General features: G+C 54.2%; 5 protein-coding genes across 5 annotated transcripts; 2 read left to right on the forward strand and 3 right to left on the reverse strand.

Moving 5' to 3' along the window:
• BDQ94DRAFT_146092 (40S ribosomal protein eS26) lies at positions 1-1,026 on the reverse strand (the record flags this gene model as incomplete). The annotated part of the gene is made up of 3 exons (XM_026766768.1): positions 1-546; positions 634-736; positions 1,005-1,026. The coding sequence occupies 3 exons, from the start codon at positions 1,024-1,026 to the stop codon at positions 441-443; spliced, it is 231 nt and encodes a 76-aa protein (XP_026624976.1). The 3' UTR covers positions 1-440.
• Positions 1,027-1,964: 938 nt separating this feature from the next.
• Positions 1,965-4,969, forward strand: BDQ94DRAFT_146097 (CBS and PB1 domain protein). The gene is made up of 4 exons (XM_026766769.1): positions 1,965-2,463; positions 2,621-3,494; positions 3,555-3,649; positions 3,702-4,969. Exons 1-4 carry the CDS (start codon positions 2,254-2,256, stop codon positions 4,509-4,511), a joined length of 1,989 nt encoding a protein of 662 aa, XP_026624977.1. The 5' UTR covers positions 1,965-2,253; the 3' UTR covers positions 4,512-4,969.
• Positions 4,970-5,427: 458 nt separating this feature from the next.
• On the forward strand, positions 5,428-9,621 carry BDQ94DRAFT_53619 (nuclear import receptor PSE1). The gene is made up of 6 exons (XM_026775999.1): positions 5,428-5,770; positions 5,959-6,181; positions 6,245-6,420; positions 6,487-6,918; positions 6,972-9,037; positions 9,097-9,621. Exons 1-6 carry the CDS (start codon positions 5,588-5,590, stop codon positions 9,302-9,304), a joined length of 3,288 nt encoding a protein of 1,095 aa, XP_026624978.1. The 5' UTR covers positions 5,428-5,587; the 3' UTR covers positions 9,305-9,621.
• Position 9,622: 1 nt separating this feature from the next.
• On the reverse strand, positions 9,623-11,274 carry BDQ94DRAFT_53622 (iron-containing alcohol dehydrogenase). Its single transcript, XM_026776000.1, has 3 exons — positions 10,767-11,274; positions 10,146-10,694; positions 9,623-10,059 (listed from the first exon to the last, which is right to left on the reverse strand). Exons 1-3 carry the CDS (start codon positions 11,109-11,111, stop codon positions 9,679-9,681), a joined length of 1,275 nt encoding a protein of 424 aa, XP_026624979.1. The 5' UTR covers positions 11,112-11,274; the 3' UTR covers positions 9,623-9,678.
• An 82-nt stretch (positions 11,275-11,356) lies between these two features.
• Positions 11,357-13,455, reverse strand: BDQ94DRAFT_53638 (uncharacterized protein). The gene is made up of 8 exons (XM_026776001.1): positions 13,040-13,455; positions 12,889-12,970; positions 12,803-12,827; positions 12,478-12,756; positions 12,262-12,431; positions 11,999-12,212; positions 11,768-11,953; positions 11,357-11,714 (listed from the first exon to the last, which is right to left on the reverse strand). The coding sequence occupies exons 1-8, from the start codon at positions 13,257-13,259 to the stop codon at positions 11,559-11,561; spliced, it is 1,332 nt and encodes a 443-aa protein (XP_026624980.1). The 5' UTR covers positions 13,260-13,455; the 3' UTR covers positions 11,357-11,558.
• Between the last annotated feature and the right edge of the window lie 7 nt (positions 13,456-13,462).

Consider the following 13,462-nt stretch of genomic DNA (forward strand, 5'->3'; position numbering starts at 1 on the left):
CATATTACGTCGCACTACTTACTAGGTGAACACTACTAAGGGCTGAAGCAGTATGAACTTGCCTGAAATTCTGATAACAGATCAATGATGTACATCAATATCCGATTACCAGCTCGACACCAACCCTCCATACAGTATCCATCGGATGAATGTCACTCTTGATACTTTACTTAACCAAGATAAGTTGCTTAGAAAATTTCGTTGTTCGTTTTAAAAATTGGTATAGAATTTCATCTTTCACACACGACTCCGCGCATATTCATTTCAACCCCGAAACTGAAACCCGTTCATTTCCATTTAAGAATTCCGCATAAAGTAGTAAAGAAGTTCTGGTTTTTTTTTCAGACAACATAAAGAAAAATAATAAGAAGCAACAGTTAAGGCCCCTAAACTAATTCCATTTTTCTTTTATCTCTTTTGAAATCGTTGTCATTCCTTCCTTACATAGCCTTGGCGGCCTGAGGGGGGTTCAGCTTCTTGCCATCCTTGTTGTACCTGATACGAGGAGGGGGAGCACGGTTGCGACGACCTTCCCGGGAGCGGACACTATAGGATAATTATTAGCTTGTGTTTGTTCTCGAAATCGATGATGATTCGACGCATTCATCGTTGTTTGAGTGGGTGGTGGCGTACCGAACAATCTTGCCGTGGATAGCGCAGGAGACGCAGTACTGCAGCTTCAGGTACATCTTGGGGACGGCGTAGTCGGTGAAGACGGAGGCGTCCGAGATATCACCTGTAGAGTTGAAAAAAGAACCAGTCAGTCCGATGTTGTCTTTCAGGATGGGTCGAATTCCGTTCACTCGTGCGTCGCGCTGTTGTATCTATTCCTCTTTCTTCTTATCCGATGTCGTATTCCGGTCGAGTTCATTTCGCTTCGAATTGTTGCATACACACGCATACATAAAACACCCCACTTCCCAGCTCTTTCGGAATGAACAAACAGCGCGCGCGGACGGTTTCGGGAAGAACTCATATCAATGGAGCAAGATCGTGGAACGTACGAATGGCAGCGGACTCGACCATGTTGCGGATGGTGAATCTCTTGATGGCCTTGTCCTTGGGAGTGCAGCGAGCGCAGTTGGAGCAGCGCACGGGCTTGACGTGGCCGCGGCCGTTCTTGTTACGACCGCTGTGAAATAGGTTAGTTTATCGGTCTCTTCTTTAATTTTGCGAATTTTCCATGTTTTCGATTTGAACATCGCCATTTCTTCAATTTTCTTCTGTTTTTTCCCCAAAATCACACAACACTGTACGGTAGCCGGGCCATTCTGCGGCAAATGTATGGCGAATATTTTTCCGTGCGGCCGTCTTCATTCAGGTGTGCGTAGATTGTGTATATGTATATATGGCATGTGGCATGGCATGGATGGGTGGGATAGGAAAGGGTTCGGTCTTACTTGTTCGCCCTCTTCTTGACCATCTTGACGGATTTCTCTGCAGCAACGGGTCAGAGAATGTAAGTCAGGGAGAAGGGGAAGGGAGGTTGTCGCGTACTTGGCTGTCGGGTTTGGTTGTCGTAAAGGCTCCGGAGTCGTCTCTTCGGGATGAGGTTGTGTCGGGTTTGTGTGGTAGCCCTATGCCCTTAAGCGAGCTGGGTCACGGGATGAGTGGCCTCAGGCGGTTAATGGGAGATTTTGACACCTGAGGCATAAGCGGAGGGGTGACATCGGGAGAGTGGCGGAGGGTGGCCTGACCGCCCCTGCCTCAGGCAATCGGCGAGAAACTTTGAAAAAGTTGGGTGATCCGACTGAGTTCACGTGCCTGGTCCCGAAGCAGCCTAGCGCACAAGGCCCTTCCCGACCCAAAGTTACGGTACACCAATACGGTATTCTGTTTACTCAGGCCGAGTATTGTGAGTGGTCCCCGTGCCATCCCTCTTTCTCCCTGAAACTGTCATTAACAGCAAATAGTTCGGCCAGCCGAATCCACTTGGGATCTGCTTCTTCCTTTCCCCCCCCTGGGTTTGGCTTGGTGGCTGTTGGCTTGTCTGCCGTATCTTTCTCGTCCCTCCAGATCATCGCGTTGTGTCTCGCTCTCCCTCTTTTTACTCTTCCTTCTTCTTCCTCTTCAGTCTGTCTTCCTTGCGTGACTTGTCTCTGGTTCATTCCCACTCCTCAATCCTCGTTCGTCCTTTCACGGGGGGTTGTGTCTCCATTCCACCGCTCCGCTGCATTCTCCGCTCTCTCTTGACCGGTTCGTGAGACACAGACCTGCCAGCCTACCACAGGTCCGCCATTCCGGTTCGGCGCCATGTCATCCACACCCACTTTTAAGGGAACCATTAGCCACAAGACTGTCGGTAGAGGCAGGCTGCCCGACTTTGACAGTCACATTCCACGTCCTCGCCCAGAGACTTCCTCTACAACTCATACCCCCCAGACCGCGTCCAGCGACATTGGCAGTTCCACCATGAGTGCCGCCAGCAGCCGTCAGAGGCAAAACCAGTCCAAGCGCGATGAGGTATGGCACGCTTTTCCCCCTTTGGATTGTTTGCAACAACCCCGGAAGAAAAGGAGGTGAACCTTGAAAAATCTTGCCATGCAAGCCGTTTCTCGTTTTTTGAAAATTTGATTGCTCAATGCCTCCCATTGACTTTTTCTAACTCTCATGGACTTAGGCTATCCGGCGAAAATTGGAGGCCGACCTCAACAAGAAGAGACATGCTCCGGCACGGGCAAACCGCTCCCGCAAAGCTCCCCCCGGCACCGTCCTCGCATTGAAACCTAGTCAAGCCCTTCAGATCAAGCCGAACACCTCCATCGCCGAAGCCGCCCAGTTGATGGCCGCGAAGAGAGAAGACTGCGTGCTTGTAACTGACGATGATGACCGGATTGCTGGTATCTTCACTGCTAAGGACCTCGCGTTCCGCGTGGTCGGCACTGGCCTGAAGGCGCGAGAAATCACCGTGTCTGAGATTATGACCAAGAACCCTCTGTGCGCGAGAACGGATACCAGTGCCACCGATGCTCTCGATCTCATGGTTCGGAAAGGATTCAGACACTTGCCGGTTATGGACGAGAACCAGGATATCTCGGGTGTTCTTGATATTACGAAGTGCTTCTACGATGCGATGGAGAAGTTGGAACGTGCATACAGTTCGTCGCGCAAGCTCTACGATGCATTGGAGGGTGTGCAGACGGAACTTGGCTCCAGTCAGCCCCAGCAGATCATCCAGTACGTGGAAGCGCTACGACACAAGATGTCCGGCCCTACGCTGGAGACCGTCTTGGACGGTATGCCCCCGACCACGGTCTCCGTCCGCACCACTGTCAAAGATGCGGCAGCTCTGATGAGGGAACACCACACCACTGCTTTGCTCGTACAGGATCAGGGCTCCATCACGGGTATCTTCACCAGCAAGGACATTGTTCTGCGTGTCATTGCTCCCGGTCTTGACCCGTCTACCTGCAGCGTCGTCCGTGTGATGACCCCTCACCCCGATTTCGCCCCCAGCGACATGAGTATCCAGGCTGCGCTCCGGAAGATGCACGGTCAGTCACTCCGTCAACCCCTGCAGCGCTCGAGAGGAAACTAACACTGGAGATATATAGATGGACATTACCTCAACCTGCCCGTCATGAACGATGCGGGCGAGATTGTGGGAATGGTGGATGTGCTGAAGCTTACGTACGCCACCTTAGAACAGGTTAGTAACAGCATATCAATAGGAGAGGGCCATTCGTCTAACAGGCAAGCAGATCAACACCATGCAGTCACATGATGATGAGGGCCCGGCCTGGAACAAGTTTTGGCTGTCGATGGATCACGAGTCCGATTCCATGGTCTCGGGAAGCCAGCAGCCCGCGCAGCGGTCAGTACTCAGCCCTGAGTCTCCGAAGGCTAGTTATGACGCCCGAGACAGCGTTCTCCCCAACGAATCTGCTTCTCACCATGGCGGTGACGAGCACTCTGAATACCACGTTGACCCGCACCACGGAGAGCACATCCCCTTCCCGTTCAAGTTCAAGGCTCCTAGCGGCCGTGTGCACCGTGTTAACGTGTTCCCCTCTGCTGGCATTGCTGAGCTGGTTGCTCAGGTGTCGGCCAAGCTGGGCCCCGAGGCGGAGGCCGTGGGAGGCGTTCCCAGCTGCGACGAGGGCAAGTTGAGCAACACGGGCTACGCTCTGAGCTACCTGGACAACGAGGGCGACACCGTGTCGATCACCACCGACCAAGATCTGGCAGATGCTGTCAGCCTTGCCCGTCAATCGCACCGTGATAAGGTCGATCTCTTCGTCCACGATCCTACGCAGCCTCCTATTCCTGCTACCGTTGAACCCCAGCCGGCACCAGCCCGCCCCGTCGAGGAGAAGAGTGCCATTTCCGAAGACCGGTCGGAGGAAGAGTCCCTGGTGGCCAAGCCCCGGGCTCCGTCCTTCCCCGTGCACCAGCCCGAAGAGCAGTTCATCGCCGGAGTGCCCAACGACCTGCTGCTTCCGGGTGCAATTGTGACCTTGGCGGCCGTCATTGCGGGAGTGTTCATTCTGAGCCGGGCCACTTCCCGGTAAAAGAAGTGTGTGCATCTACCTGGCCGTGATGAAAGAAAGCAAGTACCCTTGTATCTATTTCCTTTTCGACGTCTCCTTTCGCGTGTCATATATCTGTAACCCCAAGAGCGTTTCGTTTGTGTGACTAGTTTCCATTATGCATTGGTCAATCTCCTTCCCTACATGTGGTGGTGGCCCAGTCCTAATTGAGCCTGTTTTATTCTGTTTCGGATACCGTTGAGTTCGTGAGAGCGTAAGGTTACATACAAATAGCATGTTCTGCTCCCATTCGGGAAGCGTATTAGACCACCCACCAGTACAGGACCATCGTCATGGTCAATATCATGAGAGACGAGATAGCATTTTTACAGGATAAACATAATAGTCTCCGGTATAGCCAAGGGACGTTCCTGGATGATTTACCGAATCCTGCAAGAGGGGTTGACTGCCTGGCTGCCTGAAGGGCTTGCCGGAAAGAGACTAGCGCGGCGGCCTTGGGGGGAAATTTTGGGATCTTGGGAAATTCTGATTGGGGCGTCGAGAGCAGAAAGCCGTGAATATTACTTACAACCTAGTCTATTATTGCAGTCACTTTTGACCTCTTCCCTCCTTCACCATCAAACTTCCAGGCTCTCTTTCTCTCACTATCTTCTAAGCCTCGCGCTATTCACGGGCCCTCTTCTTCCTCTGGCCCCCCTCCCCTCCTGTTCACCCGCAGCTCTCTGTCCGGCTGCGATGCTGAGCTGGGATTTTACCCGCGTTGGTACATATTATTGATTGATCGATCTTCACTCTACTCTACTTTTTTTTTCTTCCCTTTATTTTTTTTTTCCTGGCCGGGTTGCCCGTTGATTGATTGACCTGTCTGGTTGCTTGGTGCCCATACCGCCCTCCCTCTTCCCCCTCGACTGGTCAACTTATTTCTTCCCCCACCAAAACAATTTCTCCTCCAAAGGGCCAAAAAAAAGTCCCTTTCAAGTCAAACCACCACCCCCACCTCCACCACCTGGGTTCACCGCTGGACCCCGTGTCTCCTAATTTCCCGCGCTCTTGGTGGTTTTCAGCTCGGGTTGATTGTTCACACTTGAGCTGTCAAAATGTCGCTACTTCCCCCCGAGGTCCACTCGGCGCTCTCGCAGCTCCTGCGCGCGCTGTCCACCCCCGACAACACCATTCGTGCTCAGGCGGAGGAACAGCTGAACAATGATTGGATTCAAGGCCGTCCCGATGTCCTGCTGATGGGCCTGGCAGAGCAGATCCAGGGTGCGGAGGATGTGCTAGTAAGTGCCCTGCTTGGCTTTCCCTCGGTGGGCCCTTGGAGGACGTTGGTCCAAGACATTCGAGTCAAAGATCAGCACCCCAGACCATAACAAGCGTTATCTTTTATCCCTCCGGACTAGTGGCAGATCAAGGAATCAATGCAAAAGTTGGTTCGCGTTCAGGTTGCTCATTGTTGCATCTCACCCAGACACGTTCTTTCTCCGCCGTTCTCTTCAGAAGAATCGCGACCAAGACACGAAAAGACCCCGTCACAAATGAGGCCAAGGAGCTCTTTTCGACCCTCACTGGCGAGCAGAGGTTGATCATCCGTCAGAAGCTCGTGACGTGCTTGACCAGCGAGTCCGTCACAGATACCCGCAAGAAGATCGGCGACGCCGTGGCCGAGATTGCCAGACAGTACACCGATAATGGTAGGCACCGTGAAGGACCTTGATACGTGCTGGATCTTTTCCAATCTGATATATGTGGCTTAGGCGACCAATGGCCCGAACTGCTCGGCGTTCTCTTCCAGGCCAGCCAGTCCCCCGACTCCGGCCTGCGTGAGGCCGCTTTCCGCATCTTCAACACTACTCCCGGTATCATCGAGAAGCCCCACGAGGAGGCCGTTGTCGGTGTGTTCAGCAAGGGTTTCAAGGATGACGTCGTCTCAGTATGTCAACGCAGCCATCCCCCGGGCTTGAGGCCCCCAGCCGTATGCTGATTGCCGTGTGTACAGGTGCGCATTGCCGCCATGGAGGCCTTCGCTTCGTTCTTCCGCTCGATCGCCAAGAAGTCCCAGCCCAAGTTCTTCTCCCTCATGCCCGATCTGCTCAACATTTTGCCTCCGTTGAAGGAGTCGTCGGAGAGCGAGGAGCTCTCCTCCGCCTTCTTGTCTCTGATCGAGTTGGCCGAGATCTGCCCCAAGATGTTCAAGACCATGTTCAACAACCTGGTTACGTTCAGTATCAGCGTGATTGCCGACAAGGACCTCAGTGACCAGGTCCGCCAGAACGCTCTCGAGTTGATGGCTACGTTCGCCGACTATGCGCCCTCGATGTGCAAGAAGAACTCCGAGTTCGCTCAGCAGATGGTGACCCAGTGTCTGAGCTTGATGACGGATATTGGTGTTGATGATGAAGATGCTTCTGAGTGGAATGCTTCGGAGGATGTACGTTCCGTTCTATAATCTTGCAGGGTTATTGTTGTGCTGACGTGTTACAGCTCGACTTGGAAGAAAGCGATCTCAACCACGTTGCGGGTGAACAGTGCATGGACCGTCTGGCCAACAAGCTTGGCGGCCAGATCATCCTCCCCGCGACCTTTGCCTGGATCCCTCGCATGATGTCCTCTTCTGCCTGGCGCGATCGCCATGCGGCTCTCATGGCCATCTCCGCCATCTCGGAAGGCTGCCGCGACCTGATGGTCGGCGAATTGGACCAGGTGTTGCGACTGGTCGTTCCCGCTCTTCAGGACCCCCACCCGCGCGTCCGCTATGCGGGCTGCAACGCTCTGGGCCAGATGAGCACCGATTTCGCCGGTACCATGCAGGAGAAGTACCACGCCGTGGTGCTGACCAACATTATCCCCGTGCTGAACAGCACCGAGCCCCGTGTCCAGGCGCACGCGGCCGCGGCCCTGGTCAACTTCTGCGAGGAGGCCGAGAGGAAGGTGCTGGAACCGTACCTTGCTGATCTTCTGCAGCACCTGCTGCTGTTGCTGCGCAGCAGCAAGCGCTACGTGCAGGAGCAGGCCCTTTCGACCATCGCCACCATCGCCGACTCGGCTGAGAATGCCTTCGAGCAGTACTACGACACCCTGATGCCTTTGTTGTTCAACGTCTTGAAGGAGGAGCAGTCCAAGGAATACCGCCTGCTTCGCGCCAAGGCGATGGAGTGCGCCACGCTGATCGCTTTGGCTGTCGGCAAGGAGAAGATGGGCCAGGACGCGCTGAACCTGGTGCAGCTTCTGGGTAACATTCAAAAGAACATCGTCGACGCGGACGACCCGCAATCGCAGTACCTTCTCCACTGCTGGGGCCGCATGTGCCGGGTCCTGGGCCAGGACTTTGTCCCTTACCTCCCTGGTGTCATGCCGCCTTTGTTGACGGTTGCTGCTGCCAAGGCTGACATTCAGCTCCTCGACGACGAGGACCAGATCGACCAGGTCGAGCAGGACGAGGGCTGGGAGCTGGTGCCTCTGAAGGGCAAGATCATCGGTATCAAGACCAGCGCACTGGAGGACAAGAACACCGCCATTGAGCTCATCACAATCTACGCGCAGATCCTGGAGGCTGCGTTCGAGCCCTATGTTCTGGAGACGATGGAGAAGATTGCCGTCCCCGGACTTGCATTCTTCTTCCACGACCCCGTGCGGGTGTCGTCTGCTAAGCTGATTCCCCAGCTCCTGAACTCTTACAAGAAGGCGCACGGCGACCAGTCAGCTGGATTTGCCGGCATCTGGAGCAAGGTGGCGGAGAAGATCATTGAAGTGCTCAGCGCCGAGCCCACGGTCGACACGCTGGCGGAGATGTACCAGTGCTTCTACGAGTCGGTGGAAGTGGTGGGCCAGAGCTGCCTGACCCAGCAGCACATGCAGGCGTTCATTGAGTCGGCCAAGTCGACGCTGGAGGACTACCAGGTCCGCGTGAAGGCGCGTCTTGAGGACCGTGCGGAGGCGGATGATGGCGAGGAGGACAACCTCGACTACGAATACGCGATTGAGGACGACCAGAACCTTCTCAGTGACATGAACAAGGCTTTCCACTCCATCTTCAAGAACCAGGGCACAACGTTCCTGCCGGCGTGGGAGCAGCTGATGGCCTTCTACGATGCATTCATCACCAGCGAGGACCCGACACAACGGCAATGGGCGCTGTGCATCATGGATGATGTGCTTGAGTTCTGCGGGCCCGAGTCGTGGAACTACAAGGACCACATCATGCAGCCCCTGGCAGCCGGTCTGCAGGACCCTAATGCGGCCAACCGCCAGGCTGCGGCGTACGGTGTGGGCGTTGCTGCCCAGAAGGGCGGTGCCGCGTGGGCCGACTTTGTGGCGGCCAGCATCCCCAGCCTATTCCAGGTGACGCAGATCAACCAGGCACGCAGCGAGGAGCACGTGTTCGCGACGGAGAACGCATCGGCCAGTATCGCCAAGATCCTGCACTACAACGCCAGCAAGGTGCAGAACGCCCAGGAGATTGTGGCCAACTGGATCGGCACGCTCCCGATCACATTCGACGAGGAGGCTGCTCCCTACGCCTACTCCTTCCTTGCGCAACTCATTGACCAGTAAGACCCCCCAAGTTGCTGAATAGTATATAGGAATCATACTGACTGATTTGCAATAGACAAAACCCCGTGGTGATGTCCAGCGCCGACAAGGTGTTCGGACACATTGTGCAGGCACTGGAAGCGGAGACGCTGCAGGGCCAGACAGCCGGCCGGGTGGCCAACTCGGCGAAGCAGCTGGTGGCCGCCACAGGGCTGAACGCCGAGCAGATCCTGGCGGGTGTCAACCCGGACAACCAGGCTGCGGTGCGCAGCTACTTCCAGTGAGTCTGCCATGCGATGATATGATATAAACCAGTTGGGGACGGGGTTCGGTTTGGGAAATGTTCATATGCCATGAGTTGAAATGAGAATTGCAATGCGATAAGGACAACAACATCAACCACCATCAATAAGGATATGGGATTTATTTATTTATTTTTCGACAGTTATTTTTATATTCCTTCTATTGTTATGCTTTTATTGTTAAAGGTGTATAGCGGTTTCATGAGAAGAAGACAAGACAAAGACGTGACGTAGTCGGGAGCCATAATAAGCCGAATACATACATACTACTACATATACCACATATCTTCCACTCCCAATCAATCCTATACTATAGACATAAGAGACAGAGAGAAGAAATACAGGGAAAAGAGAGATCAAGCAACCGTCTCCAAAATCTCCAACACCTGCCCCTTCTCCTGCAGCGGCACCACATTCGCCTGACACCACCGATCATGCAGACTATGTTCCGCCAGCGCATCGAACTGATCCCGCCCCACCCCGACCGCCTGCAACGACCGCGGCAGCCCTAACTCTCGAATGACCGCGTCCAGCACATCCCCGAGGTCAACTGCTGCGTCTGCGTAATATTTACGCACTACCCCCGCCACACCCTCCTGCCGGAGCAGGAAGTCGCGGAGTTTGGTCTGTCGGGGAAACACATCGCTGTTGCTGCTGCTGTGCTTGGCGTTGTATTTGCATACGGCGGGGAGGAGAATACAGCTTGTTTCGCCGTGGGGCACGCCGAAGGGGCCGAGCTATGCATTATCAATCGCATGTAGTTTAGTATATATATACACACATCTTTGTGGTATATGAAAGAGTGAGAGAAGGGAATACTAACCTGATGCCCAATCCCATGACTCGCCCCCAAAGGCAACCCCGCCGAACAAGCAGCCATAGCATCCACACTGCCCAAAGCACAATCCAATCGCGCTGCTTTCCCTCCATCACCATCTGCATCTATCCCATCTTTATTGTTTAATCTACACTTCACCAACCCAGGAACCAACAACCCCAACGCATGCAACGCCAATCGATCTGTCTCCTCCGTAACCCCATCTTTACTTCCCACCCCGGAGGACAGATACGTCTCGACGCAATGATCCACCGCGCGAATCCCCGTCCCTAACCAGATCCGTTCGGGAGTGGTGGCAGTCAGCTCGGGGTCAAGTATCACCAGCTGCGGGCCGCGGATCGGTGCCCCGAAGGAGTATTTTCGACGTGAAGTGTCGTGCGTGGCGCCCGCGAAGGAGGAGTACTCGCCTGCGGAGAGGGAGGTAGGGATGGAGATGATGGGGATGGAGGGGGGTTTGATGGGCGGGTTCGGAGTGGGTGGTTCGCTTGTTAAGGTAAGGAGGGTGGATGGGGTGGTGGTGTTGTTGGATATCGCCTTTAATTATTAGAATTTATTATCAGTATGGGTATTAGATAATGAGAAAGATAAAAGGGAAGGGTATTTTACCAACGCAACCACCTTCGCGGCATCAGTTAGACTCCCCCCGCCCAAAGTAATCAGGAGATCTGCTTCCACCGCTTGGGCGTTGCGGACTACTTCTAGCACTTCGGACCACAGCGTGTGGCTTTGCATGCCGATGCGGGTTCCTGCGATTTTGTCTGGTCCCAGGGCCCGGGTGAGACGGTCGAGGGCGTCGGTGTTGTGGGCGAGGGAGGCGGAGCAGAGGATGTAGATTTTGGAGGCGTGGAAGAGGTCGGTGATGTGGTGGGCTGCGGCGGAGGGGAAGGGGATGCCGTAAGAGAGGAGAGGCCGCGGTCGGTCGGCGAAGGCTGGACGGAGGGTTTCTGTCATGTTGAGATGATGGTGATGATGTTGCTGATGATGGGGAGTGTATGTATGTATATGGGAGGTTTGAGACGAAGGGAAAGAATTGAAAGGGACAAATGTGACTCTTATATACACTCTGTCAGGAGGATTGGATGTGGGATCTGCCTGTCAGCAGACTGCGAGTGCCCCAAGCAAGGGTGATGTACTCTTGAAGTAGCTGCGATGTATATTCCAAAGAGACCCGCGATGTGGGAGGTGGGGCCCGGCGGGGCGGAGCGGAGGTGATGTCATTCAGGAATTCATGCAGTTACAAAGTATGTAGTAGTCAGTTATTGGTTTCCAACTTGCTTCATGATTCAAGTTCAAGTTCAAGCTCAGTCATTCACTACGACAGCCCAACTCCCTAACGCCTCCAAAGCCAGCACGATATCCTCCCGTCCGCATTAGTACATATTAAGACATCCTTTCCATCTACCCCGTCCGCTCATCTTCGTCCACCGCCGCCCGCAATTCCCATACAATGTCGTAGCATTCCGCCAACAACGCATTCACGCTGCCCTGGCCTTCGGGGATGTCGGTGCCCACGTAGAACTTGCCGTCCACGCGCATGTTGTCAATTGAATTGAGCTATTGGATGTCGTTAGTGCCTGCCAACTCTCGTCTGCGAAATTAGCACCCACCTTCATGCTGTACGGATAGAGCTCACGCGAGTTCGATACGCCCCCTGACTCCTGCACCTCCAGCAGGCATTTCCGCAGCGTCTGCAGCTGGTTGTACACTGGCAACAGCGCCTCCGACACCGGCTCCGAGGAGATCAGCAGCGCATAGATGTACCCGTAACTACGCCGGATTAGGTACAATAATGTCTACAGCAGTCAGCGTGAACCATGAAACCCCCCGATAAAACTTACCCTCTGCGCATGAATGTCTGCTGCGTTGCCCTCCGCGTCCACAAAGTTGCCGTTCACCCGCGCCTCGTCAATCCGGTCGAGTTTGCGCTGGTAGCCAAACAGGTCTGTCTCACGGAGCGACCACGCCTGTGTCACAGCCAGACGGTCCAGCTGATTGCGAATCTCGATCAGTCGATCATATTGTTCCTTGAATCTTTCGTCGATCTTTCCTTGCCTGCAATAATATCAGCACCGAATCATATCATGGAGCCATTTATACATACCGCTCCAGCACAATCTCCGTCCAGAGCCAACACCGTTCCATCAGCAGCTTAACATCTTGCTGAGCACCGGGGAGCGGTACTCCTTCAGCATCCACGAATTGTCCATCCTTCATACCCTCTTCAATCTTCTTCAGTTGGGTCCGAAGCGTAGTGACCTCGGATGATGAAAACTACCAGTGTCAGCTTGCACGCATCCGATCGGCAAGGGTGAGCTACCTTAGAGCGCGTGTTCACGGCCGACGTTGATCGCAGAATGGAGACAAGTGTCTCATGTGTAGCCGCCAAATCCGGGCCCAGCTTGGCCAGACCACTCTGCAACTTCTCCAATAGCAGTTGGCATTTCTCCAGACGGCTCTCGAGCAGGGTGATAAGGGCGGGGGAGTAAGCTTGGCGGCATCGATCAAGAGTTTCGTTCATGTTCGCAAGGGTCTTGGTAATGGAGATCAGGTCTTTGGAGCTGTAGAAGCCGGCCTCTTCCAGGTGATCGAGTAGACGCTGAAGGGTTAGTAGGGGCTAGTGTCACAGAGACGGTCACACGTACCTGAACAGTCGTCGCAAGAGAGTATCTGTATTACAGCGACAATGATGTTAGTATAGTCCACCTCATTTCGGACGAAGGGCACATACACGGCAGGAGCTTCATTGTTGCGACCAACGGTCAGAAATAGCAGCGAAATGAGCTGGAAGCAATCGTCAAGAACATAGTCCACTAGAACATTGCACAAGTTAGCATTCTCATAGTCGCCATCATCCATACACAGGCCCACTCAGTGCTAACGTCGATTATGTGCCCGCCGGCGATCCTGTTCCTTGCGCGCGGCATTGAGCTTTTCTACCTCGGCGACCACCTCTTCATACAGAGGAAGAACATCGCGAGATTTAATGTATGAAGACTTGTCCTGCTTGAGCAGGATGAGAGCATCGCGAGTGCGCAACAGACGCTCAAGGATTGGCTGCTCTTTCGGGTCCAGCGGGGCGGGGACAGCGGGGGAGTCCATGCTGCTGAAGAGGGGGAGAGGGGAGAGGGAGAGGAGGGGGGAAAGAAGATAGGTAATGGAGGTAATGAATCGGGGACGCCGATGCGGATGAAGCGGAATTCAAAGAGATACCCGAGATGATTCTATATCAGCGACACAACAGCCAAGACAGGTAGACAGAATTCAATAAGAGATACATCCGCAATGAAGAAAGTCAACGGGCG

This window comes from Aspergillus welwitschiae, assembly GCF_003344945.1.
Source record: "Aspergillus welwitschiae strain CBS 139.54b unplaced genomic scaffold BDQ94scaffold_21, whole genome shotgun sequence".
Lineage (NCBI taxonomy): Eukaryota > Fungi > Ascomycota > Eurotiomycetes > Eurotiales > Aspergillaceae > Aspergillus > Aspergillus welwitschiae.

Excerpts from the sequence above, each read along its gene's own strand:
- BDQ94DRAFT_53619 (XM_026775999.1), top strand. The coding sequence starts at position 5,588 with ATGTCGCTACTTCCCCCCGAGGTCCACTCGGCGCTCTCGCAGCTCCTG. Across the intron at positions 6,421-6,486 it reads TCAAGGATGACGTCGTCTCA|GTGCGCATTGCCGCCATGGA; the intron begins GTATGTCAACGC and ends CCGTGTGTACAG. Across the intron at positions 6,919-6,971 it reads AGTGGAATGCTTCGGAGGAT|CTCGACTTGGAAGAAAGCGA; the intron begins GTACGTTCCGTT and ends GACGTGTTACAG.
- BDQ94DRAFT_146097 (XM_026766769.1), top strand. The coding sequence starts at position 2,254 with ATGTCATCCACACCCACTTTTAAGGGAACCATTAGCCACAAGACTGTC. Across the intron at positions 3,495-3,554 it reads TGCGCTCCGGAAGATGCACG|ATGGACATTACCTCAACCTG; the intron begins GTCAGTCACTCC and ends GGAGATATATAG. Across the intron at positions 3,650-3,701 it reads CGTACGCCACCTTAGAACAG|ATCAACACCATGCAGTCACA; the intron begins GTTAGTAACAGC and ends ACAGGCAAGCAG.
- BDQ94DRAFT_53622 (XM_026776000.1), bottom strand. The coding sequence starts at position 11,111 with ATGACAGAAACCCTCCGTCCAGCCTTCGCCGACCGACCGCGGCCTCTC. Across the intron at positions 10,695-10,766 it reads CCGCGAAGGTGGTTGCGTTG|GCGATATCCAACAACACCAC; the intron begins GTAAAATACCCT and ends TAATAATTAAAG. Across the intron at positions 10,060-10,145 it reads GTCATGGGATTGGGCATCAG|CTCGGCCCCTTCGGCGTGCC; the intron begins GTTAGTATTCCC and ends GATAATGCATAG.
- BDQ94DRAFT_53638 (XM_026776001.1), bottom strand. The coding sequence starts at position 13,259 with ATGGACTCCCCCGCTGTCCCCGCCCCGCTGGACCCGAAAGAGCAGCCA. Across the intron at positions 12,432-12,477 it reads CCGTGAACACGCGCTCTAAG|TTTTCATCATCCGAGGTCAC; the intron begins GTAGCTCACCCT and ends TGACACTGGTAG. Across the intron at positions 11,715-11,767 it reads TCTATCCGTACAGCATGAAG|CTCAATTCAATTGACAACAT; the intron begins GTGGGTGCTAAT and ends GACATCCAATAG.